The 25,384-nt window shown below is 41.0% G+C and overlaps 1 protein-coding gene across 3 annotated transcripts in view; it reads left to right on the top strand.

The window, feature by feature from the left end:
• The window catches only part of LOC132402205 (rab GTPase-activating protein 1-like), a 570,990-nt gene that overhangs the window by 720 nt on the left and 544,886 nt on the right, over nt 1–25,384 (top strand). For all 3 annotated transcript variants that reach the window (XM_059984929.1, XM_059984928.1, XM_059984930.1), the window contains exons 2-3: nt 17,178–17,342; nt 20,581–20,743. In XM_059984929.1, coding sequence (XP_059840912.1) covers nt 17,202–17,342; nt 20,581–20,743 — 304 coding nt within the window. In that variant the 5' untranslated portion in view covers nt 17,178–17,201. The remainder of the gene's footprint in view (nt 1–17,177; nt 17,343–20,580; nt 20,744–25,384) is intronic.

Raw genomic sequence — 25,384 nt, 5'->3', positions numbered from 1 at the left:
TGATATTTTTGACCTTTGTCTTGTTGATGGCAAGTCATCATGAGATATGCAATCTGTGACCTACTGTTGTTAACATGCTATTTATTTGATTGAATCACAAACAAGAAAAAATCTGTAGGTGCTGGAAATCTGAACAACACACAAAATGCTGGAGGAACTCAGCAGGCCAGACAGCATCTATGGAAAAAAAGTACTGTCAATGTCTCAGCCCGAAACGTCGACTGTACTTTTTTCTATAGATGCTGCATGGCCAACTGAGTTCCTCCAGCATTTTGTGTGTGTTCCTTGCACTTATTTGATCGGTCTAATTGAAGAGATTGAGTGCATGGTAAAGTTAGTCAGAAATGGAAAAATATACTAAAAGTTTTTGTAACAACCGATAAGAGAGTAAGGTGGTTCATTTTGGTGGATCAAATATTAATGTACTCAGTTCTGGTTGCCTCACTACAGGAAGGATGTGGAAGCCTTAGAAAGGGTGCAGAGGATATTTACAAGGATTTTGCCTGGATTGGGGAGCATGCCTTATGAGAATAGGTTGAGTGAACTCGGCCTTTTCTCCTTGGAGCAAAGGAGGATGAGAGGTGACCTGATAGAGGTGTACAAGGTGATGAGAAGCATTGATCGCGTGGATGGTCAGAGGCTTTTTCCCAGGGCTGAAATCGTTGCCTCAAGAGGACACAGATTTAAGGTGCTGGAGAGTAGGTACAGAGGGGATGTCAGGGGTAAGTTTGTTACTCAGAGAGTGCGTGGAATGGGCTGCCGGCAATGGTGGTGGAGGCGGATACGATAGGGTCTTTTAAGAGGCTTTTAGATAGGTACATGGAGCTTAGTAAAATAGAGGGCTATAGGTAAGCCTAGCAATTTCTAAGGTAGGGACATGTTCGGCACAACTTTGTGGGCTGAAGGGCTTGTATTGTGCTGTAGGTTTTCTGTGTTTCTGATAGCACATTCCCTTTGTATGTAAATGCTGTGAAGGATCCTGCCATTATTGGTGTACTCTTCATTTATATTTGGTCTCCCAAAGTGCAACACTTCACATTTGAAATGTGGAAACAGAAAACCTCCTACACAATGCAGGCACTTTGGCCCATGATGCTGTGTCGAACATGCACTTACTTTAGAAATTACCTAGGGTTACCAATTGCCCTCTATTTTTCTAAGCTCCATGTACCCATCCAAGAGTCTCTTAAAAGACTGTATTGTATGCACCTCCACCACCGTTGCCGGCAGCCCATTCCATGCACTCACCACTCCCTGCGTAAAAAAACTTACCCCTGACATCTCCTCTGTACCTACTTCCAAGCACCTTAAAACTGTGTCCTCTCCTGTTAGCCATTTCAGCCCTGGGAAAAACCCTCTGACTGAATGCATGATCAATGCCTCTTATTACCTTATACACCTCTATCAGGTCACCTCTCATCCTCTGTTGCACCAAAGAGAAAAGGGCGAGTTCACTCAACCTATTCTTATAATGCATGCTTCCCAATCCAGGCAACATCCTTGTATATCTCCTCTGTGCCCTTTCTATATTTTCCACATCCTTCCTGTAGTGAGGTGACCAGAACTGAGCACAATACTCCAAGTGGGGTCTGACTAGGGTCCTATTGTAGCTGTAACATTACTTCTCAGCTCCTGAACTGAATTCCACAGTTAATGAAAGCCAATACAGGTAGTCCCCGAGTTATGAACGCCTGACTTACGTACAACTCGTACTTACGAACCGAGGAAGGAGAACGCCGTCTACCGTTTTAAGTCGGGTCGCAATGCCGTCCGCCATTTTAAATCATAGCCGTTGATACTGTGTTGAGTGTTTAACTTTGTATTTGGCTTAAATTTTCCTTAGTAAGATTCACCCTGACCCCGCCCTCCCCCCCCCCCATTCCGGTCAGCTGATTGTGCAGCGAGATCAGCGCCGGGCTGGTGAATGGAGGTTCCCGAGTTTGATTTAGTGACAGACCACTCCCATGCCAGGTTGATGTCGATCCACTGCCGGGTTGATGTCAAGCTGTTAACTCGACCTCATAAAAAAAACACTGCCACCTCCAGTTTAAATTCCCACATGGAATATTATGGAGGATCAAATGCCCAAACCCAGCACAGCCCCCACTTGTCCCATTTAACCTGTCTCAGTGCGGTGGTCCGGCGCAGCTCGGGTCCCACCGCCTGCAGTGTTTTTGTTTCATTGATGGGAGGTGATTGCGATTGAAAATAAAGCGGAAATAATAAAGCGTTTGGAAAGAGGTGAAACGCCATTGGTCATTGGAAAAGCGTTATGCTACAGTCGGTCAACGATCGGAACAATTTTAAAGGATAATGGATAAAGTGAGAATAATGGAGCATTTGAAAGGCGCTGCTCCAATGAAAGCTACAATTATTACTAAGCAATGCAGTGGTTTAATTATTGGAATACATACGCTTCTTAAGTGTTTTATGTGCATAGACAGGTAAAATATATATTATATACTAAGACAAACGTTTGACTAACTGACGCTAAATAATACCGGATGTACTTTTCCGACACGTACAAATCCGACTTAAAGACAGACTCAGGAATGGAACTCATACGTAACCCGGGGTCTGCCTGTACACCGTATGCCTTCTTTTCTTTCTTTTCAAATCTTTTTATTATTATTATTATTCAAAAATACACAAGTACATCGAAGTAACAACACTTAGTAAGGTTTTTTTTATTTACAAGAATTTTCAATCTTTAAGATATTTCTTTTGATGCATTGTAAGTGCCTTCTTAACCACACAGTCAACCTATGCAGCCGCTTTTGGACCCCAAGGTCCCTCTGATCTTCCACATTGCTGAGAGTCTTACCATTAATACTATATGCTGCCATCATATTTGACCTACCAAAATGAGCCACCTCACACTTACCTGGTTTGAACTCCATCTGCCACTTATCAGCACAGATTTGCATCCTATCAATGTCCAGCTGTAACCTCTGACAGCTCTTCCACAACACCCCTAACCTTTGCGTCATCAACAAATTTAATAACCCATCCCTCAACTTCCTCATCCAGGTCATTTATGAAAATCACAAAGAGAAGGAGTCCCAGAACAGATCCCTGAGGCACACCACTGGTGACCGACCCCCATGCAGAATATGACCCGTCTACAACCACTCTTTGCCTTCTGTGGGCAAACCAGTTCTGGATCCACAAAGCAATATCCCCTTGGATCCCATGCCTCCTTACTTTCTCAATAAGCCTTGCATGGGGTACCTTATCAAATGCCTTGCTGAAATCCATATACACTACATCTACTGCTCTATCTTCATCGATGTGTTTAGTCACACCCTCAAAAAATTCAATCAGGCTCGTCAGGCACGATCTGCCTTTGACAAAGCCATGCTGACTATTCCTAATCATATAATACCTCTCCAAATGTTTTTAAACCCTGCCTCTTAGGATCTTCTCCATCAACTTACCAACTAGTGAAGTAAGACTCACTGGTCTATAATTTCCTGGGCTATCTTTACTCTCTTTCTTGAATAAGGAAACAACATTTGCAAACCTCTGATCCTCTGAACCTCTTCCATCCTCATTGATGATGCAAAGATCATTGCCAGAGGCTCAACAATCTCCTGTCTCACCTCCCACAATAGCCTGGTTTATATCTCGTCTGGTCCCAGTGACTTATCCAACTTGATGCTTTCCAAAAGCTCCAGCTCATCCTCTTTCTTAATGTCTATATGCTCAAACTTTTCAATTTGCTGTAAGTCATCCCTACGATTGCCAAGATCCTTTTCTGTAGTGAATACTAAAGCAAAGTATTCATTAAGTACCTCCACTACCTCCTCCAGTTTCATACACACTTTTCTACTGTCACATTTGATTGGTCCTATTCTCTTACGTCATATCCTCTTGCTCTTCACATGCTTGTAGAATGCCTTGGGGTTTTCCTTAATCCTGCTTGCCAAGGACTCCTCATAGACCCTTCTGGCTCTCCTAATTTCATTCTTAAACTCCTTCCTTCTTGCCTTTTAATCTTCTAGATCTCTATCATTACCTAGTTTTTTGAACCTTTCGTATGCTTTTCTTTTCTTCTTGACCGCATTTTCTACAGCCTTTGTACACCATGGTTCCTGTGTCTTACCACCCTTTCCGTCTCATTGGAACGTACCTATGCAGAACTCCACGCAAATATCCCCTGAACATTTGCCATATTTCTGCCATGCATCCTATCCCTCTCCAATGCTATGGTAAAGGAGGTAGAATTGTGATCACTTTCTCCAAAATGCTCTCCCACTGAGAGACCTGACACCTGACCAGGTTCACTTCTCAATACCAGATCAAGTACAGCCTCTTCTCTTGAAGGTTTATCTACATATTGTGTCAGAAAACCTTCCAGAACACACCTAACAAACTCTACTCCATCTGAACCCCTTGCTCTACGGAGATGCCAATCAATATTGGGTAAATTAAAATCTCCCACTGTGGCGACCCATTTCCTGGCACATCCGAACCGGCTCACAATTAGATAGCCTATGGGGGTTTGCGAGCACAGAGCTTTGGAGCCTCTGCGCCACGGGCGGCAGGTTGAGGGAGGCTTAAAAGTGAGGCTGAAGATTTCGAATAAAGTTTTTCCTTCGACTGCAGTTACCGACTCCGTGTCGTAATTTTAGTTCTGCATGTAGCACACCGCTACACCACCATGAAAATCCTGTTCCAGAATCTGTCTGCTCCTTGATATCCCTGTTACTATTGTGTGGTCTATATATAAAAAAAACACCCAGTAGAGTTATTGACCCCTTCCTGTTTCTAACTTCTATCCTCAGAGACTCAGTAGAAAATCCCTCCATGACTTCCTCCTTTTCTGCAGCTGTGACACTATCCCTGATCAGCAGTGCCATGCCCACACCTCTTTTGCCTCCTTCCCTGTCCTTTCTGAAACATCTAAAGCTTAAGTAGCCATTCCTGCCCCTGAGCCATCCAAGTCTCTGTGATGGCCACAACATCATAGCTCCGAGTACTGATCCACGCTCTAAGCTCATCCGCTTTGTTCATGATGCTTCTTGCATTAAAATAGACACATCTCAAGCAAACAGTTTGGGCACATCCCTTCTCTATCACCTCCTATCCTCCTTCTTACACTGTCTACAAGCTTTCTCTATTTGTGAGCCAACCGCCTCTTACTCCATCTCTCCAGTTCGGTTCCCACCCCCAGGCAATTTTTGTTTAAATTCTCCCCAATAGCCTTAGCAAACCTCCCTGCCAGGATATTGGTCCCCCTTGGATTCAAGTGCAACCCATCCTTATTGTACAGGTCACTCCTGCCCCAAAAGTGGTCCCAATGATCCAGAAGAATGAATTCCTGCCTCCTGCTCCAATCCCTCAGCCACGCATTTATCCTCTACCTCACCTTATTCCTATACTCACTGTCGTGTGGCATAAGCAGTAATCCCAAGATTACTATCCTTGTGGTCCTGCTTCTCAGCTTCCTTTCTAACTCCCTGTAATCTGTTTTCAGGACCTCCTCCCTTTTCCTATCTATGTTGTTGGTTCCAATATGTACCATAACCTCTGGCTGTTCACCTTCCCACTTAAGGATATCGTGTACGTAGTCAGAAACTTTCATGTTTCTTTCCTGCGTCCACAGAATCAGAATTAGTCTGACCCCCTAGCTATAGAGTTGCCTATCACTGCTGCCATCCTTTTCCTTTCCGTACCCTTGAGTCACAGGGCCAGACTCTGTGCCAAAGGCATGGCCACTGTTGCTTCCCCTCACCCCCCCCCCCCACACCTGTACTTACAGGATACAGCCATAGGGGTACTCTCTAGTATCTGACTCTTGCCCTTCCCTCTCCTGACTGTACCCACTTATCTGTCTCCCGAGGCCCCAGTGTGACTACTTGCCTATAAGCGTCTATCTATCATCTCCTCACTTTCCCTGACCAGACGACGGTCATCGAACTGCATCTCCAGTTCTCTAACCCGGCCCTTAAGGAGCTGCAGCTCGACACACCTGGTGTAGATGTGGCCATCTGGGAGGCTGGGAGTCTCCCAGACATTCCACATCTGACACCCAGAGTAGAACACCAACCTCTCAGACATTCTTCCTATTCCTGTTCTTCACAATTAACTTAACATGCCTTGACGCATTATTTCCGAAGCCCCATAGAGCCAAAGCCCTCTGATCTAACGCCTGCTCTATAAAACTGTCTTCTTTTTAAATTCTTCCTGCTGGTCTAACTTGCTGATGTCCATTTGGTTGGATTAAGTTCATCTGCCTTTTTATCTTCCCGTATCTGAAACGGGTCTCTATCCCGCTGTATCCTTTGGAAATCACAGCTTTCTGTAATGCTGCAAACCTGCATCATCTGTGAACTTGAATACAGCAGAGGTGGCAGTACTGATCCCTGTGGTCCACCAGTAGTCATGGATCTTCAGTGAGAATAATTTACATTGAACTTCTGGAAATTTTTTTTTTCCTTTTGCAAAGTTTGACTCCTGTCGTTGATAACACTTTGATACCCATTGACTTCAATTTTCCCAATACTTGATGCTGCACTTTGTTAAAAGTTGCTCTGTTGCCATGGCAGTTGCTCTTCCCTCACCTGTGGAATTCAGGTCTTTAGTTCACTTTTGGACTAAGGCTGTGATGAGCTATGCAACCAAGTGGTGCAAGTAAATACCAAAGTGAGAATTGGTGTGCAGGTTATCAGGGAGGAAGTGCCAGTTGTTAGCATCGTCAACAGTACTTTTCATCACCAAAAAAGCAAAGTGCCTGAATAACTCAATGGTTTAGACAGGATCTGTAGAGGCAAGGCAATAGTTGATGTTTTGGGCTGAGCCCCAAAATCAGGATCCATCACTTCCATCACTTTAAATGACCTGAGTAAGCAGCAGCTAGCCAGATTCGATTAGTTCTGCTATTAGTGTAAGGGATATTGTTGGGTTGTTTTCCATATTGTTGGGTAGTGTTACAACTATATTGGGAGAATTTGGATGGAGGCTTGGAAGCTTTTGGAGTTCAATTCCCAATACCACAGCTGGGAGAGAGAATATTTTCACAAAGCAGCTATGTGGTCAAAATATGGAATAGGCAGAGCTGAGGCAAGCCTTGTAATGTGTCTCTGTTCCAATTGGTGGCTTCATTCCAGTTTGTTTCAATATTGCATAAGGGGTACGTGGCATGGATTGTGTTGAAGTGAGCAACTAAATTTATGGAAATATTTATTCGCTTTTAATTTCTTTGTGCTTCAAGTTAATACGGAAGTGAAATAATTATTGGAAGTACCTTGATTATACAGGAATCGCCATTGTTCATCTTTTTGATTAGTAATTTTTCTGTGGTTGATCAAATGTTATCTGTTTAAGACTTCTCTACTGGGATAACTTGGTTGGATGCTTGGAAGCTTCTGGAATTCATCTCTTCAAATCCATAGCTAGGAGAGAATATTTTCACAAAGCAGCTCTTTTGTCAAAATATGGAATATTGACCACGTTGCATGGATCTTATTAAACAACTGGCTGCAGTTCTGAAAATAGCATGTTTTTTTTTTGAATTATCAACTGTGTATTAGTCTGCAGCATCAGTTCAAATTTTCCTTAATCTGAGAATTCAGTGTGAACATCCTATTTAAAATTGACTGTGTGGTCATTTGTGAGTTCACAATGGCTACACTTTTTAAAATACTTGTGCAGTAAAACAGGTAACTTTGAAATTGTCATGCATGATTTAATTTTACACTAATCAAAAAACATGCAGGCTATATAAAAAAACAGGCTATTTTGCTGTGTTTGACTTTTCAAAATCAATGGCAGTAAACACTGATCTCTGTCGTTTTGGGGAGTATTTTGAGGTTATTGAATTATATGGTACCTGTTTTGGCCCTTTGGCAAAGCTATGGAACTTGTCCCACGCTCTTGATTTTCCATCATCTTGAAAAGTTCCCTGTGAGAATTTGGTAGCTTTATTTGGAGGCAGAATTGAGCAGGTTATTTTAAGAAATTAAATGTATATATTGCTTTAAAATAAAGTTGGATAATGGAATTGAATATCAAACAGTTTTAGTTGTTGTTGATCTATAGGTATTTATTAAAGTTTGATCAGTTTTGAAGTTCACACCCAGCAATGCTATCACCCAAAAAAAAATAGTACAATTCTGTGGGAACTGTGTATCAAAGTGCACAATCTGGGTGAAAATTGGAAACCATGAAACCTAGGTCTGCCCCATTCAAATCAGGTGACTCTGTCCTTTATAAGAAATCAAAATATGACCTTTGTAAAGCCATGCTAAGAGACAGTGCCAGTCCAGCTGTCATTTGTGGCAGGGTCTACATACTATAAATGGGTTACAAAATAAAGTTGGACAGCATTGCCAACAACAGCACATTCCTTCCCGATGCACTTAACACATTCTGTTCATGTTTTGAACAGAAGGGAATTGGTATGTCACAACCTATCCTGACAGTATCTAGTGCTCCTGAATTTATTGTTATTGTCATGGAGGTAAGATCAGTCTGAAGAGTGAACCTGTAAAAAACATTGCGCCTGGATGGTGTTCCTGGCTGTTTACTTGGATCCTGTGCAGATCATCTAGCAGGCTGTATTAGCAGACATTCTTAACTCTCTGCTGCAGGCTGAGGTTCCCTTCTGCCTTAAGAAGACCACTATCATACTATATCCAAGTAAGACAAGGTAATGAATACTGCCCAGTGATTCTGACATCTGCTTTCATGAAGTGCTTGGAAGGGCTGGTCATGACATGCATCAACTCTAGCATTCTTCACAACCTTGTTCTACTGCAATTTGCCTGCTGTTGAAATGAGTGGATACCATCTTCCTGACCCTACACTCATCTCTGGAGCATCTGGACAGTATATACACCTAAGCCTGACAACTGTTTGTTGACTATAGCTCTGCTTTTAATATTATAATTCCAAGCATTCTTATGACCCAAGGTTCAGACCCTGGGAGTCAATGCCTCCCTCTGCAACTGGATCTTAGACTTCCTAACCAGTAGACCACCATCGTCTGGTTTAAGATGGCCTTACTGAAGATGGGTGACAGCTGACTTGTGGTTCATAAAGCAAGAAGTACAATTAAATACTTCATTAATTACACTTTTTGAATTTAATTGACATTATTTCTTAATTTCTCATCTTTCACACTAGGAGTAAAAATTTTTGTTAACATCTCCTTCTGAATGTGCACGTGCAAATTATAGTCATTTGTAATAAATAGTATGTAGAGTAAGATATACAACAGAATAGTCAATATAGCTTAGAAGAACAATTGTCTCAGTGTAAATCAGTCTGATGGCCTTTTGGAAAAACTGTCCTGGAACCTGTTGGTCCTGGATGGTAACAGCTGGAACAGTTTGTGTTTGGAGTGACTCGGGTCCCCCATGATCTTTTTACACACCTGTCTCTATAAATGTTCTAAATAGTGGGAAGTTCACATTCATAGATAAGCTGGGCTGTCTGCACCACTCTCTTCGGAGTCTTGTGATTGAGGGAAGTACAGTTCCCATTACCAGGCAGTGATAAATTTCTGTAGAAATTTGTGGTAAACTCACTGCAAACAATGAAGATACAAGCGAAAGCAAGGCTGACTTGAGGGTCAAGGCGTGTGGGTGTGATGCAAATTTGGAGCGAGGTTGAGGCATGTTCAAGATGAAGCTGGAACGAGCAGAGCAGAGGTGTTTCAAAACTCATTCATCTAAACTAGGGGCAAGGTTGGATCGATTTAACTGTTGGGCCGATTTGGAAAGGTTGTGTACGGGCTGGAATGTTGCAGTGGGGTCCAGGCACAAAGTGTTGTTGTGGGGTTGACCCTGGTGTCTGGAAATTTAAATGGCAGGCCAGAAAAATTGAAAAGGCAAGGTGTTGGGTCCGGAGGCGAAGGTAGGGTTGGGCTGGTTCTGCTTACTGCTCAGTGATGTTTACTCTGGTCTTGTCTCCTCGGCGCTGAAGATGTGTCCTGCTCCGGGCTTCTATCCTGAGAAATTTGCGACGATTTGTTCCACTGTGTGATGAACTGAGGCTATGGGCCTGCTCCAGCTGCTCTCGGCTTTGGGTCTATGGACTCACTTTAATTCTGAATGCTGTTGCTTGTTTTTATTGTTTGCACAATTTGTCTTTTTTGCTCTCTGCCAATGTTGGTCTTTTTTAAATTAGGTTTTTTGGATATTTTGTTCTGTGGCTGCCTGTAAGCAGACGAATCTCAAGGTTGTGTAATTTATACATACTTTGATAATAAATGTACTTTGAGATTTGAACTTAAACTTTAAATCTGTAAGGATGGGCAGCAACACCCCTGTCATGATTATCTCAACACTAGTGCCCCATAAGGCTGCGTCCTCAGCCCCCCACTGTCCTACAATCATGACTGCATGGCTAGATTCTGCTCTACCTCTTTCTACAAGTTAGCAGATGATAGCATTGTAATGGGGCCACACCTGAGATAATGATGACGCAGAGTACATAAAGGAGATAGACTGTAAAGCATAGGAGAAGAAATATGCTATTTGGCCTATTGCATTTGTTCTATCATTTCATCATGTGATTTGTTAACCCTCGCAATCCCTTCTCTCGATAATCTTTAACATCCTTATTAATCAGAACCTATCACTCTCCACTTTAAATATACCCAAAGTCCTCCACAGATGTCTGTGGCAATGAATTCCACAGATCCACCAGCCACTGGCTAAAGAAATGCCTCCTCATTCTCTGTTCTTAAGGGATGTTCTTGTATTTTGAGACTGTGCTCTCTGGTCTTTGTCTCCCCTTCTGCAGAGAACAGTCCATCCATGTCCACTCCATATTCGTCTTAAAATATTTAGTAGGTTTCAATGAGGACCGACTTCCCCCATCAGCACCACCACCATCATTCTTCTAAATTCCAGTGAGAATAGGCCCAGAGCCATCAAAATGATGCTTTTATTCCTGGGATCATTCTCATGAACCTACTCTGGACCCTCAGACATTCCTCGAACCAAATGACTTGTGAACTCATGGGGCTCTTAGGAGAAAGCTAGGATGAGTTTAGTGATGGTGATGATCAAGTTGAAGATTGTACTTGTCCAGATGTTGTTGATCTGAGGATGTGACTTTGTTTCTGCAACGACTGTTTGGTTGTTGCTTCTACCAGTGCTATCATGATGACCCAACCTTAGATACATAAGAAATGGAAGTAAAAGGCAACTTATGATTTGTTCTTACTCTACCATTCAGTAAAATCTAAAAATCTGTCAGTTTTGAATATATGTGGCATTCTAGTTCTTCGTTATTCCCAACATAGTGCTTTCTTCATTCCCCAGGGAGTCATTCAGCCGATAGTTTGGTCAAGTCAAAGTCAAACTGGTTTATCCATCATGTTGATTCGCTTGCTGCCTGTATCAGAACATATCTGGTAACTATATCTATTAATGTCAAGGCTTGTTCAGTGCTAGTGCTACTAAACCATTCTTGATGATAGATATTGAAGTCCTCACACAGAGATTAAGTACAACGTGGAGGGGCACCAATTCATCCTCTGAAGGATCATGGTAATTAGGAGGTTGCCTTTTGCATGTTTGGTTTAAAGCCATGAAATGTCTGAGGGTCTGTACTGAGGACTCCCAACTCCCATGACTACTTCTGTCTGTTGACTCTGAACTACTAGTAAATTGGACAAATACGGGGATTTTGAAATAGGTGTATGTTGACAATTTTGGTTGAGAAGGATGATCCTTATGCAAGTTCTCAGCCAAATCATCAACTTACACCTTTTGCCTCTGCAGATGCTGCTCAACCCACTGAGTTCTTCCAGTGTTTAATTTTTGTTTCAGATTATAGCATCTGCAGGATTTTTTTGTCTTCATTGTGAAATAGGTAACTGGCATTTGTCTACAGTTCTGTGAGTACAAGTGAAATAGGCTGTCAAAAAAATTGCAAATTAAGACACAGTGCTGGAAACACCCAGTGGGTGAGGGGACATCTTTCAAAAGAGAAATAGAGTTGTTTTTTAAAGTCAAAGATCCTGTCTGACCTGCGGGTGTTCCCAGCATTTCAGCATTTTCTGTTGTTTTTGCAACGGGTTGTTTTCCTGTAAGAAAACGGTCCCAATTTAGACACCATTCTCTAGATGTCGACGTGGAGGACTGTGCTAGGTCAGTTGTGATGCCAGCGCAAAGACTGATGCACTTTGGTGTGTTGTTTAAGCATTTATTTGAAGAGGACAATTCATAGCTACATTGTTATAGGAAGGTTGGGCAGAAATTTTCTCCATTGTGTGGTGTCATGAGTGAGCAGGTTATCTACATCACAGTCCAACCATGAACATCTAGTATCTTCGTGTTCACAATTATGGAGATTAACTAATCCACTTAGTTAACTAAATTTAAATTCCACAGTTACTGTCATGGGATTTGAATTACTATTATTGCTAGACTGTTGGATTGAATTACTAATTCTGACTTTGGTATTTGTTATGCCTGCCACAAAACAAATTTCACCACTAATGTGAGAGACAATAAACCTGATTCTGATTCCTATTCTAATTAGCCTTGTATTACTAATCTGGATTGCTAATGAATTTCCATTGCTTTCAGTTTTGATATTTTCACAAGTTCAAGCATGAGAAGACTTACACAGAATTTGTTCCAGATCTAACATTCCCTTTAATTTCAATATCTTACTGCTTGTTTGGATTCATCCATCTGAGCAAAGAGTAACTGAATATTTTATTTCAAACATCCTCAAACTGGGACAAGCGAAGTGTATGGTACATTCCCTCAAACTTGAAACTTTTAAGACTAATATTACTTTGTGATCAAATTGTTGGTGAGGCTTTGAAGAACAAACTGCAAACAAACATCTTGGAGTGGAGTTCTGGGGGTGAATGCAAGCTGAGGGTGGTGCACCAGGAGCAGAGGGATAAGGCTGAATGCTGATTATTGCGTAGTCTTGCTGTTTTTGTAGCACAGAAGTAGGATACTGAGCCCAGTTTATGCTGTAATTGAGGCACACTTCATCACATCAATGTATCCTTCCAGGTTCTACTAGCTACCTAAGTCACGTTTGTGGGATACACATTTTAACTACTGAGGTAAAGTGGCTTCTCTTGAATTTCGTATCTGATTTATTAATAGCAATGTATTTATGACCCCTAATTCTGTTGTGGAGTGCCAGCTGAAATAATGTCTAACTTATCAAATTTTCCATAAAATGTCACCCTAGAAGTAAAAGCAAGGTCTCTCTCATCATTGTTGATGCCTAGTTCAGACATAGTTTTTGCCAGTTTTGTTATATTTTCTCCAGTTTTCTCCAGTGGCTGTATATTTCACATGTATATAGGAGTGCCACAGAGGCATAATGGTTAGCACGTCACCATTACAGTTTGGGTCATCGGAGTTCGTATTTCAGTTCCGGCATCCTCTATAAGAAAGTGGAAATGTTCTTCCCTTGTGTGCATGAGTTTCCTCTGGGTATTCTAGTTTCCTTCCACAGTCTACAGATTGTCTGGTTGGTAGGTTAATTGATCATTGTAAGTTGTCCTGTGATTAGCCTTAAATAGGTGAGTTGTTGGGCAGTGCAGCTACTTGGAAGGGCCTGTTCTGTGCTGTATCACTAAATAAAATAAAATGTAACTCAGCAGAATTATTCCCTGCTTTCCATGTTGTTCAACTGAGGTTCTCTAGGAGTTGAATATAAATCCTGTGTCTTTCAAATGAGTTCTCTGGAAGTGAATCCCCAGCACTTGGGCTTTTTATAGCTTGATATGTGTCCTTGCTCCTAATGATGTGAGTTCATACCTCCATGTTCCTCTTTAATATTTGGCTATTTTTCAAGGAGTGTGTGACTCCCTTATTTCTCTTTAAAAATGTGCCAATTTGTGCTTAATCTGAAGTTTATTGGCTAATTTTTTCACCAGAGCAATTTTATTTATTTATGGTTTCCCACTTATTTTGTAATAAAATCACCAATGTACCACTGCCCATTCTTTCAGCTAACTTTCAATACCACATTTAGAAGGGGAAGCAAGTTAATTTATTTTAATCATGTTACTCATAACTTCTTTAATGTGTTGCTGTCATATACACCATTCAGACTGTGGTTAGATCATTAGATGGAAATGAGGCAAGTATTGATTTGCTCTTGTGTGAATGGAAAAAGTTACATGTGTACTCTATTCATTAATTACAAGGCAACTTTTTTCTGTTTCTGGAATGGTAGGGCTAGCACACAGAACAAGCTCATTGTTTGTCTTAAACCAGTGATCACATCAATTAGTTCACTGACAATTTAACCCAATTCTAGATCTATAAGAGATGGAAAGAGAAGGTTACTTGGCCATTCGTATCTATTCTATCATATAGTAAAATCCAAAAACTTTTCTTAGGCTTGGATGTATGTGCTATTCTAGCTCTCCTTTATTGCCAGAATAGTACATCCTCATTCCCCACAGAGGCAAAGTGATATCTGAAGGGAAAAGGGGAAAGTTAAGACAGTAAATAAAGCTGCTCTTTTAATGTTTGGCCCCATTAGCTTTCTGAACAGTGGTATTTACAGAGGCTCTCTTTTCTGTTTGGGTGGTATAATGCTGTTTGATTCTGCCTTTCATACCATAAGACATAGTAGCAGAATTAGGCCATTTGGCCCATCAAATCTGCTCCACCATTTCATCGTTATCCAATTTTCTTCTTAGCTCCAATCTCCAGCCTTCTCCCCGAATCCCTTCATGCGCTGACCAATCAAGAATATATCAACCTCTGCCAAATATACATAAAGACTTGTCCTCCACAGCTGCTTGTGGCAAAGAATTCCACCGATTCACCACTCTCTGGCTAAAGAAATTTCTCCTCATCTCCATTCTAAAAGGATGCCCCTCTAGTCTGAGACTGTATCCTCTGGCCTTAGACTCTCTCATCTTAGAAAGTACACTCTTATCAAGACATTTCACCATTTGATAGGTTTCATTGAAGTCACCCTTCATTCTTCTGAATTCCAGTGAATATAGGCCTGGAACCAACAAATGCTCTTCACATAACAAGCCATTCAATCCTGGAATCATTTTCGTGAACCTCCTTTGAATCCCCTTCAGATTCAGCACATCCTTTCTAAGGTAAGGGGCCCAAACCTGCTCATAATACTCCAAATGAGGCCTCACTGGTACTTTATAAAGTCTTAACATTACATTCTTGCCCTTGTATTCTAATCCTTGAAATGAATGCTAACATCACATTTGCCTTTCTCACCATAGACTCAACCTGCAATTTAACCTTCAGGGAATCCTGCACAAGGACTCCCAAGTCCCTTTCCATCTCAGTTTTTTTTTTGTATTTTCTCTGCATTTAGAAAATAGTCTACCTTTCATTTCTTCTACTAATGTGCATGACCATACACTTCCCGATACTCTATTTCATCTGCCACTTTATCCATTCTCCTAATCTGTCTTAAGTCCTTCTGTTATCCTATACTTCCTCAATGCCTATGCAATAAAGCCATCAATTCCATCATCCAAATCATTGACATGTAACATAAAAAGATTCAGTCCCAACACAGACCCCTGTGGAACATCATTCATCATTGGCAGTCAACCAACAAAGGCTGCATATTCAATATGTGTAAATGAGGCTTTTCACTAAGTGCTCACAAGGGCACAAACAGGAATAGGCTATAAGGTAATAAAGTGTTTTTACCTGCTCTAACATTCAATAAGATCAAGACTGAACTTTTAGTTCTGCACCACTTCCCTGCACTAATCAGCTCAGACAGCATCTATAGAGGGCAATGCCAGTTGATGTTTTGGATCAGTGCAGATAAATGGTCTCAATCCAATATATCGACTGTCCACTTCCCTCCATTGAGACTGAGTTCCTCCAGCGCCTTGTGTGTTATTCCAGATCCCAGTCTCTTGAATCTCCCTCCGATAATGCTTGATTTCTCCAAGAATTAAAACTCTGTTGCATCCTGCCTTGAATATATGTAATAACTGAGCATCTGCAGTATCTTGGGGAGTGATTCAGCATCCTTTGGGTGAATGTGAGTTTTCTTAACTCCAGTTCTGAATGGTGAACCTCTTAGTTTCAAATTATAATCCTTGGCTCTAGACACCCAGCAAAGAAAATCAATCATTTCCTCATCTATCCCATCAGACTTGTAAAAATGTAGTATATTCCAGCATTTCATTCTACTGAACTCTGTGCCTGGTCTGATTAATCTTTCTTCATTGGACAAATCTGCCATTTTAAGAGTCATTCTGGCAAAGCTAATTGTACTTCCTCTTTTGCAAGTTTAGGGAGACCAGATAATCTAGGCCCAGTCTCACTAGTGCTTTTTTTATTACTGCAGTAAGATGTCTTTAGTCTTGAACTTAAATTTCCTTGCAGTAAAGGCCAACAAATAATTTATCTCCGTAATTATTTCCCTGCATGTTAACTTTCAGTGATTCTTTTGTAGGGACACTCATATCCTGCACCCAGCCATCAACATCTTTCAATCATTTTACCATTTAAGAAATACTCCACATTTTTATTTTTATTTTATCAATGGGGATGTTCCATTCTTCAGTGTTACATTTAACCTGCCACATCCTCATCCACTGACTTTATTTATTCACTTATCCCTCTTGAGTTCAATCATCAGGCTCTTGGACAAAGAGTTAACCATCCATTGATATGTTCCCACAACCAATGATCTCACTTTAAGGTCTCTTTATCTTGTTATCTCATGTTCTCATTATTTATTGCTATTTATTTATATTTGCAATTACATAGTTTGTTGTCTTCTGTACTGTAGTTGATTTTTCATTGATCCAGTTGTAGTTACTATTCTATAGGTTTGCTGAGTATGCCCACTGGAAAATGAATCTCAGGGTTGTATATGGTGACATATGTACTTTGATAATAACGTTTACTTTGAACTTTGATCTACATCCTCCTTACACTTCAGTTCAGAACTTCGTGTGTGAGGAATTACTAGCAATAACCTAGACCTGCTACAAGGAACATTTTGCATTTGAAGACCATGCAAGTGGTGTCTGAGAACTTTTTCTAAACTTTTAAAGAGTATGGCTTAATTTAACTGACTCTGTTAGCATTTAGCTTTTTCTTTTTCAATTTTATTCTTTTATTTACCTAGTTTCTCATCCATGGTTTCTTTCTTCCTAAGGAGTTTAATGTCAAAAGTGAAAAAATAACACATTTTTAGAGATCTTCTCCCACAATCTGATCTTTCAGGGTGCTGCTGTGATTTGTTGAGACATGGATGGTCAGGCTGATTTGAGGAAAGTGAGCAGTTCCTCAGACTCTGTTTCCACACTGAACAGCGAAGAGTTTGTCATTGTGTCTCAGCCAGCAGAGGATTCGTCCTCCACCAATGGAGAAGACAAACCAGCATTGAAGGTAATCAAATGTTTCTTCTTCTCACAGACTGCTAACAGAAAGCAATTATAATAAAGAACTGTTTTAACATTCTCTTTACAACAAAACCCTGAACCCTCTGTTATAATTTAATTGCCACAGGTCGCTGTTAGCAGATTTTTCATCCTTCTGTCTGTATACTAGTTCAAGTTTAAATGTCATTCAACCATACATGAATACCCACGAATATAGCAAAACGAAGCAGTGTTACTCCAGGACCAAGGTGCAAAGCACAGTGCTAACATTAGTAGACAGCACAAGACACATATAGTACATGTAAGATAGCAGTAAAATACAATCACACAAAAACATACTGTGTAGTCCTTAAGTTCATGAATGTTGCAACAGCCTGCAGTTGAAACACAATACAAGTTGCCTTCTGCCAAGTGAACACTGGGGGCAGCACTGACTCCAGCATGGACGCCATGCGACACCACCTCCAGAACTCCCGTGATGCCTGATTCCAGTGTCTCCCCCGCATGGCTGCAAATAGGTGACACCATGGCTTGCAGCCTATTATTCCTCACTACAGCCTAGACCATGCAGCTCCCCCATCATTAGTCAATAAACCAATGAAATGGATTTGCAGCATTCCACAATACAGGGTCCAACAGGGTCTTGTGATCACAAGAAAAGCAATTAAGACAATCAGTTGCTGTTAGACAGCACACCTCCTTCGCACCAATGCCCCTCTGTCACAGGCAGTGTCATGATCCATACCAGATTCAGCTCCTTCAGTTAATCTGCCGATGAGGAACTCTCTAAAGGGGTAGATAATGGAATTGGATTTTTTGCACCAACTTGTTCATGCTTGGATTCCCATTCTATCCATGTACTTGCCCAAATGTTGTTAATGCATCGGCCATCTGCCTTAAGCACGCATACACACACACACACACACACACACACACACACACACACACACACACACACACCAATCCCTTGGTGCAAAATTTGCCTCTCAAGTTCCGATTAAAACTGCCCCTCTTACTTTCAGCCTGTGCCATACAGTATAGAGTTATTCGGCATGGAAGCAGGCCCTTTGGCTCAACTACCAACTAGTCCATACAGACCAAGATGCCCCATGCAAGTTAGTCTCACTTAATAGCACGTGGCCCATAAACTTATAAACCATTCAGCTCCATCTACCTGCTTGTCTGTCTAAAGGTATTATTGTACCACTTCTGGTAGCTCATTCCACATATATACCATTCTCTGTAAGTAGATAGATGGCCTGCAAATTCATATTAAGTCTTTTCCCCTCTCACTGTAAACTTATGCCGACTATTGATTCCCCAACCATGGAAAAAAGACTATGAACCTCATTTTATGGAAAATATATCCATCACCTACACTCCAAAGAATAACATCAGCAACTGTCCAACCTCTGCTTACAACAATTGCTTAAGTCCTGGCAACCTCCTTGTAAATCTTTTCTTCAGCCTTTCCAGTTTAATAATATATTTCCTTTAGCAGGGTGACCAAAACTGAACACAATACTTAAAGTGCAGCCTCACCAGCATCTTGTACAACCACACTATAACCTGCCAACAAACTTAATGGCCTGACTTAAGAAGGCCAATGTCCTCTAGTTCTCGAGTTCTCAACTCAGGAAAAAGATTTGCTCTATTTATCCTATCTATACCCCTTATGATTTTATACACCTCTGTACAATCACCTTTCAATCTCCTACACACAAAAGAATAAAGTACCAAACTGCTCAACCTCAATCCATAACTCAGTCTCTTGTCCTGATGATCAGCCATGATCTCAAAATGGCGGTGCAGGCTTGAAGGGCCAAATGGTCTACTTCTGCACCTATTGTCTATTGATAACTTCCTCGTAAATCTGCTCTGTACTTTTCCCAGCGGAAAGGCATCTGTCCTCTAGCACAGTGATTAAAACTGAATGCAATGTTCCAGATGTGACCTCACCAATGCATAATACAACTGCAACAACATCTGACTTCTATACTCAGTGACCTGACTGATGAAGGTAAGCGTGGCAGAAGCTGACTCCACCACCTTGTCTGCCTGCAATACCACTTTTAGGGAACCACGTAGTTACACTCCTAAGTTCCTCTGTTCTATAACACTATGCTAGGTCCTACCATTTAGTGAAAGCAGAAAATGCAGATTTTCAATAATTGCAGTTTTTTTTTTGTTTTCCATGACTGCAGCTTATCCAAATTTCTGCCTTCTATCATTGTCTTCATCAGATGATATAAGCTCAATCCTAGCCTTCTCATTGACTTGCATTGTAATGTCATTCCCCAATATGTCAAGGGTAATATTCACACACTTCTTCTTGCACTTCCTTGTTTTAATGTCACTGTTACTGTTGCCTGTGGCGCCATGTTTCGAACTTCTTGTGCTTTACGTCATCATTGTGGTTGAGTCTTCAGCTCTTAGGATCGCAAGCTCACGAACTTGGTTGCCCAGTCTAGATCTAGTAGACCACCACTTTCTCATCTTCCAGCATCTCTTCTGAAAGGGAGCGATGGAATTGGGGGACAGTGGCTGGTGGATGATTGCTAAAGACAGAAAAGGAGAGAGTGGAAAAGGGGCATGGGGATGGTGGAAATAGGGAGTAGAGATGGGGGCTGGAACAAGAGGCTGTAGATGCTGGAGTCTGATGCAAGGAAGGTGATAAGTGGAAACACGGTAGTATTTCTCTGCTCCTGATGCAGCCAGAATTTCTCCTCCCCATCTGGTTCTATCTGCTTACATTATACCTATAGTCTCCTATTCCCTCTCCCAACTGGTTCCACCTGTCTAGAATTCTTTCCTTATATTATTCCACTTATCACCTTACTTACTTATCAGATTCCAGAATCTGCAGCCTTTTTGGTCTGTTAGTTTTGTGAGGTGTGCTAAAACCTACAACTAATTTTCCATGGACTTGGCAAGTTCAGCGTTGAAGTCTGACAAATGCACTTAAGAACAACAGCAAAAATTATCAAATGAATTAGCTTATTGTAAATGTGAAACAAGATTCGTATCAGTGCCAGTAAGTGCAAATTTTATTTAAGCATAGGTTTTCAAAGCTTGTGTAAACTTGTTTGTATTTCAGATTCATAATTGAAATGTTTGAAAATCTCCAAATGTGGTGGAATTGGGGAATTTGCTGTGGCCTGTGACAGAATGAATTCTTTGAACTGTATTGCATCTTCACATATTGTAAATGGCATTGCAATATGTTACTTTGTTGTTGTTTCCAGATCACTTGTAATGGGAGTGAGCAGCAGCTAAAGGCAGCTCTGGAGGAGGGCCAGAAAGATTATGTACTAACTGGAGCAGGAGGAGAGAAGGGAAGCAGAAGCCTGATGTCCCGAGAAGAACAAAAGCCTCCGCAATTAATCTTGGATTCCTCTGCAATGGAAGGTAAGTATTTGGTGTGTGCTTAATACAGTTTAATTGTAGACAACTGGTGCAGAGAATAGTTGCACATGACAACAAGCTGCAAGAAATAGTTTTTTTTTCTGTTGTTTACTTCACTATTCATATATTCACATCAGAGGTTAGTTTCTGATACGGAAAGAAATTGTAAACTTATTAAGTTATTTGGCACTTCTTTTTACCATCATAAATATTGCTCTATCTTGTCTCCTGGGGTTAGGGAGAAACCTTTCTTTTCCTGACTCTCATCAGCCTGAATGCTGCAGGGGAAATTTTCACCACTTCTGCAAGTTCCTTGTTATCTGTGGCACACTGTGAGGAAAATGAACGCAGCAAAGGGGAAATTGCCCATTTATTTTGCACCCTGTATCCTATTTTGAATGTTTTGAATACACACACTTATTTATGTTGCTTTCAATCTCTGCCCTGTAAGTGGCCTCTATTTGCATATACACTTCCTCACTGAAGAAAGGAAGTTGTTTTCTTGAAACAAAGCTCTTTTTGGTTTAATTGTCATGTTGGACTGTTTATTTGAAGTTCATGTCCTTGAAAATTCATGCCAGCATTATGTGTAGCCAACTAAATCTATAATGAAAATGCTGCTGGAAATGCTCTGTGAGTCAGGGAAGATCTATGGAGACACAAACAGAATCAAGGTTTAGATCAATGACCCGTTATCAGAGCTGGGAAAGGTAAAACAAGTATTTTTCAAATTTCAGAGTGAGGAGTGGAGAGACTAATGGGTGCATCTGTGATTGTGTTGATACTGAGGTTGCCTAGATGCTTTTGTTGCTGGAGTGAAGCAATTGAAGATGATCAAGATGATCATTCCTGAAGCACACTGCTGTGCTCCTTCAGGACGGAGTTAAAACAGTCTTGAGGTACAGTCTATAAGGAGTATAGACCACTACCACCTTAAGGAACTGTGGAGATATTCAAGCCACACAGCATTGTTGTGTACTTCACTATTCATATATTCACATCAGAGGTTAGTTTCTGATACGCAAAGAAATTGTAAACTTATAAAGTTATTTGGCACTTTTTTTTTACAATGGTAAATATTGCTCTATCTTGTGTCCTGGGGTTAGGGAGAAACCTTTCTTTTCCTGACTTTCATCAGCCCGAATGCTGCAAGGGAAATTTTCACCATTTCTTCTGCAAGTTCCTTGTAATCTGTGACACACTGTGAGGAAAATGAACACAACAAAGGGGAAATTGCCCATCTACTTTGTACCCTGTATCCTATTTTGAATGTTTTGAATACACTCACATTTACTTATGTTGCTTCCAATCTCTGAAAAAAAATCTGCGAAGAGAGAAACAGTGTTAACATTTCAGGTCAATGACCTTTCATCAAAAGTAGGAAAGGTTAGAGATCAAGGGGAGGATGAAGAGCCATGCCAGCATCGTCAACAACCCAACCCAAGAGTTTTGTGTGAGTCAGTGGATTGTTTCGTAATGGATATACAAACTGAGCAATGGTTGTGATATTAATTTAGTTGTCAGGGTTAAGTAATCCATTTAACTTATCATTTATCTTGGTCAGTTTAAGCTGGATTTGGATGGGTTTACATACTGTATATTTGTAGGTCTTCCTTTTTCTTCGGAGCTTTCTAGCACTGGTTGACTTTGGAATATTGATTTTTCATTTGAGGGTACGGTAGGTGGTAATCAGCATGGTAACTTTATACCTAAAGCAGTTGAAAGTTCATGCTGACTAGTTCAAAGTTCAACCTTGGTGCAGAGGGAGGTTTTTCAACCCATTGATTCAGTACCAGAGCAATCAGTGAATAAGGTCTGTTAATCAGATGCCAGAACATTCTTGTCCCTCCAACAGGTGTTGCCCCATTAGTTTCTTTATATAGTGTGAATTTCTATGACCCAGATATATTTTGGATCAGGCTGATCCCTGTTCGATAGGGTGACATCATTTGGGTAAAAATGGAATGAAGATACAAATATGTAACAGGATGTGATGATGTAGACACAGAAGCAAGATGAAAACAGGTGAACCCTTCAGTTTGGTGCAGATTTTCTGACCATAAGAGTTTTACTCAGGATCTTAAAAGCCTTATAGTAGTTGTTCAGACAGTGTATATTTCACCACCCAGTAATCTTTCACTCTACAGCAGTGGTCACCAAACTTTTTAAGCCCAAGATCCCCTACCTCTGTCTTAGTGAAAGGCAAGATCGACCTACTAAATCGATTAGTCACACGCATGCGCACCGGGCAGAAAAGACCGGAAGTAAAAACCCCACAACCCGGAAGTAGAAATAATGTATGTACACCGGGGGTCGCCTCCCTTTTTTGCACCACGGACCGCCGACCGGAGGAGTGTGTTAAACACATCCGGAATACAGTGATACTCGAAGCAGGTTCCTTATGTCCAGTTTTTTCCGCAATTTAGTTTACGTGGCTCTCAGCACTTAGCTTCTGTTCCGCTTGCTTACGTTTTTTCTGCTGAGAAAACTCAATGGGTTTGTCTTTAAGTGCAGGGTGCTTGCACTTAAGGTGCCGAAGCAGTTTTGACGGCTTCATTGCCTCATTAGACAAGCCTCCAGACCCGAACTCCAGCTTCCTGCCCGCTGTCAAGTGCGGCTAGTCATGGGTGGGGTGACAGGATAAAGTAAGGGCTGGAGGTCCCTGTGCTGGGGCTGCAGCGGTCGCAGTCCAGAGAGAGTGACTGAGCGAGTGACCCACCCCCCTTGTAGGATCTATCGGTTGACAAAAGTTTTGCTCGAGGGGTGACTTTCAGTAGCTCGCAGCGAGGCAGCTGCTCTGCTACTTACAAAACCCTGAGCTCAAATTAGGTCGTCTGCGAATATTTTAGCACCGGGTTCCCCACGAACATTCGGTGTGCTAAACAGGTTTAGAGGCGGTGCCCATCTGTCTGCGCTCCAGGCCAGTACCAATGGCACTTCCCACCGCGGGTATCACCGCGTTTAGGCAACTGATGACCTTGCATGCGTTCAAGTTCAACAGTGGGTGTGACAGGGAATGAGGAAAGGTGCAGCTGACTCATATCATTTCATATCGCCAAATCATATCGTTTCCTCACAGCCCAGTGGTTGGGGACCACTGAAGTACACTGTGTAGTGAGTGGCGGGGGAGCTACACGCATGTGCACTGGGCAGGAAGAACGGAACTAAAACCCCGCAACCCGGAAACAATCTCGCAACAGTATTTGTGTATTTATTTTTCATTTTTTTCGGGATCTACTGGGAAAGTCTCAAAGATTGACTAGTCGATCGCGATCAATGGGTTGGTGACCACTACTCTACAGTGACCTGGAAATATGAAAAGGAAAAAGAATGATCAGTACTATAGTTCTATTGAGCTGTCTGAAGGAATACCAAATTATTAACACATCAGTGTTAATTACCTCTGCTGCACAAATGTAGAATCACAGCTATTTAGAGAGTCATTTACAAACCTGAGTTGAGATAAAGCCAATTGGAATCTTTTCACAAACAGGAAGGAGATGGTATGGGTACAGTTAACAAGGAGTGCTTTTGAATAGAGCCATGTGTTTAGCTCTGACTTCTTGCAGCAAAAGATTCTTTTAAAAAGAAAGCTAACAGAATTTCATGTTCATTTTGGTTTATTGGCCAAATAAAGTTATTTATTAATTAAATAAGTTATATATTATATATAATATATATTATATATAATATATATTATATATAAATTATAATTATGTAAGTTATATAAGTTATAAATTTATTTATAAAATTGCTATGAAAAGATCTAACTCAATTTAGTGCCTGGACAGAATTTATGAGTCAATTGTAGGGGCTTGAGTGTGTAAGATGCTCTTGCATCTTGGGATGTTAGTCTGTGTTGAATTCACATGCTTAAATTTGCGTTCTCATGCAGCACAATAACCTTGATTTAATTGAGTTAATGGTTTTTGCATGCAACACTCAGGCACTGACTGAGAATGTCTGCAGGGCAGCTTAATGTGTTCCTGGGTCAACATTATGGATGTGGAATTTTGTACTTTGCCCCTCAGTTAAGGTGTGATGCTGCAAGTTCTTTTGTGGGTGAGTTACAGTATGAAACTTCACTCACAATAGTTGATACCATGATATGTTCACCATATAAAGTTCCACTAATGCTGCACCATGATATTTTAACAGGAAATGTCATTATCATGGATTCCTCATTAACAGTTGATGACCAACTTTCATGTTAGACCCATTGCTTTGAAAACTGAGGTGATTTGTCCTCACTTAGGAAGTAAATATTTATGCACTTCCATTATTTATCCCATTATACAACAGTAGAGAGCATGGCGATTTTAGGCAGTAATTTATTGGCCTTTTAACTTTTTGGTTCTTGGTTATTGAGCAGTTCCTATTCTGCTGTTAGAATACTGCAGGATGGAGCACTCCGAACAGTTTGGAATGAACACCTTTACATTAGTAATTGTTTTGTCATGTAAATTGAGACACAGTGAAAAGCTATGTTTGCATGCCATCCAAACAGATAGCACCTACTCAAGCAAATCAAGGTAGTACATAAGGAGTAACAATAGCAGATACACAACATAGTGCTAGAATTGTAGAGACATTGTCTACCTCTAATTCACTTTCTCTGTATAATAGTATGAGGAATTATGTTGT

The sequence above is a fragment of the Hypanus sabinus genome, chromosome 11 (assembly GCF_030144855.1).
Source record: "Hypanus sabinus isolate sHypSab1 chromosome 11, sHypSab1.hap1, whole genome shotgun sequence".
Lineage (NCBI taxonomy): Eukaryota > Metazoa > Chordata > Chondrichthyes > Myliobatiformes > Dasyatidae > Hypanus > Hypanus sabinus.
The sequence above is the reverse complement of the archived record's forward strand: the minus strand, read 5'-3'. Positions and strand labels throughout refer to the sequence as shown.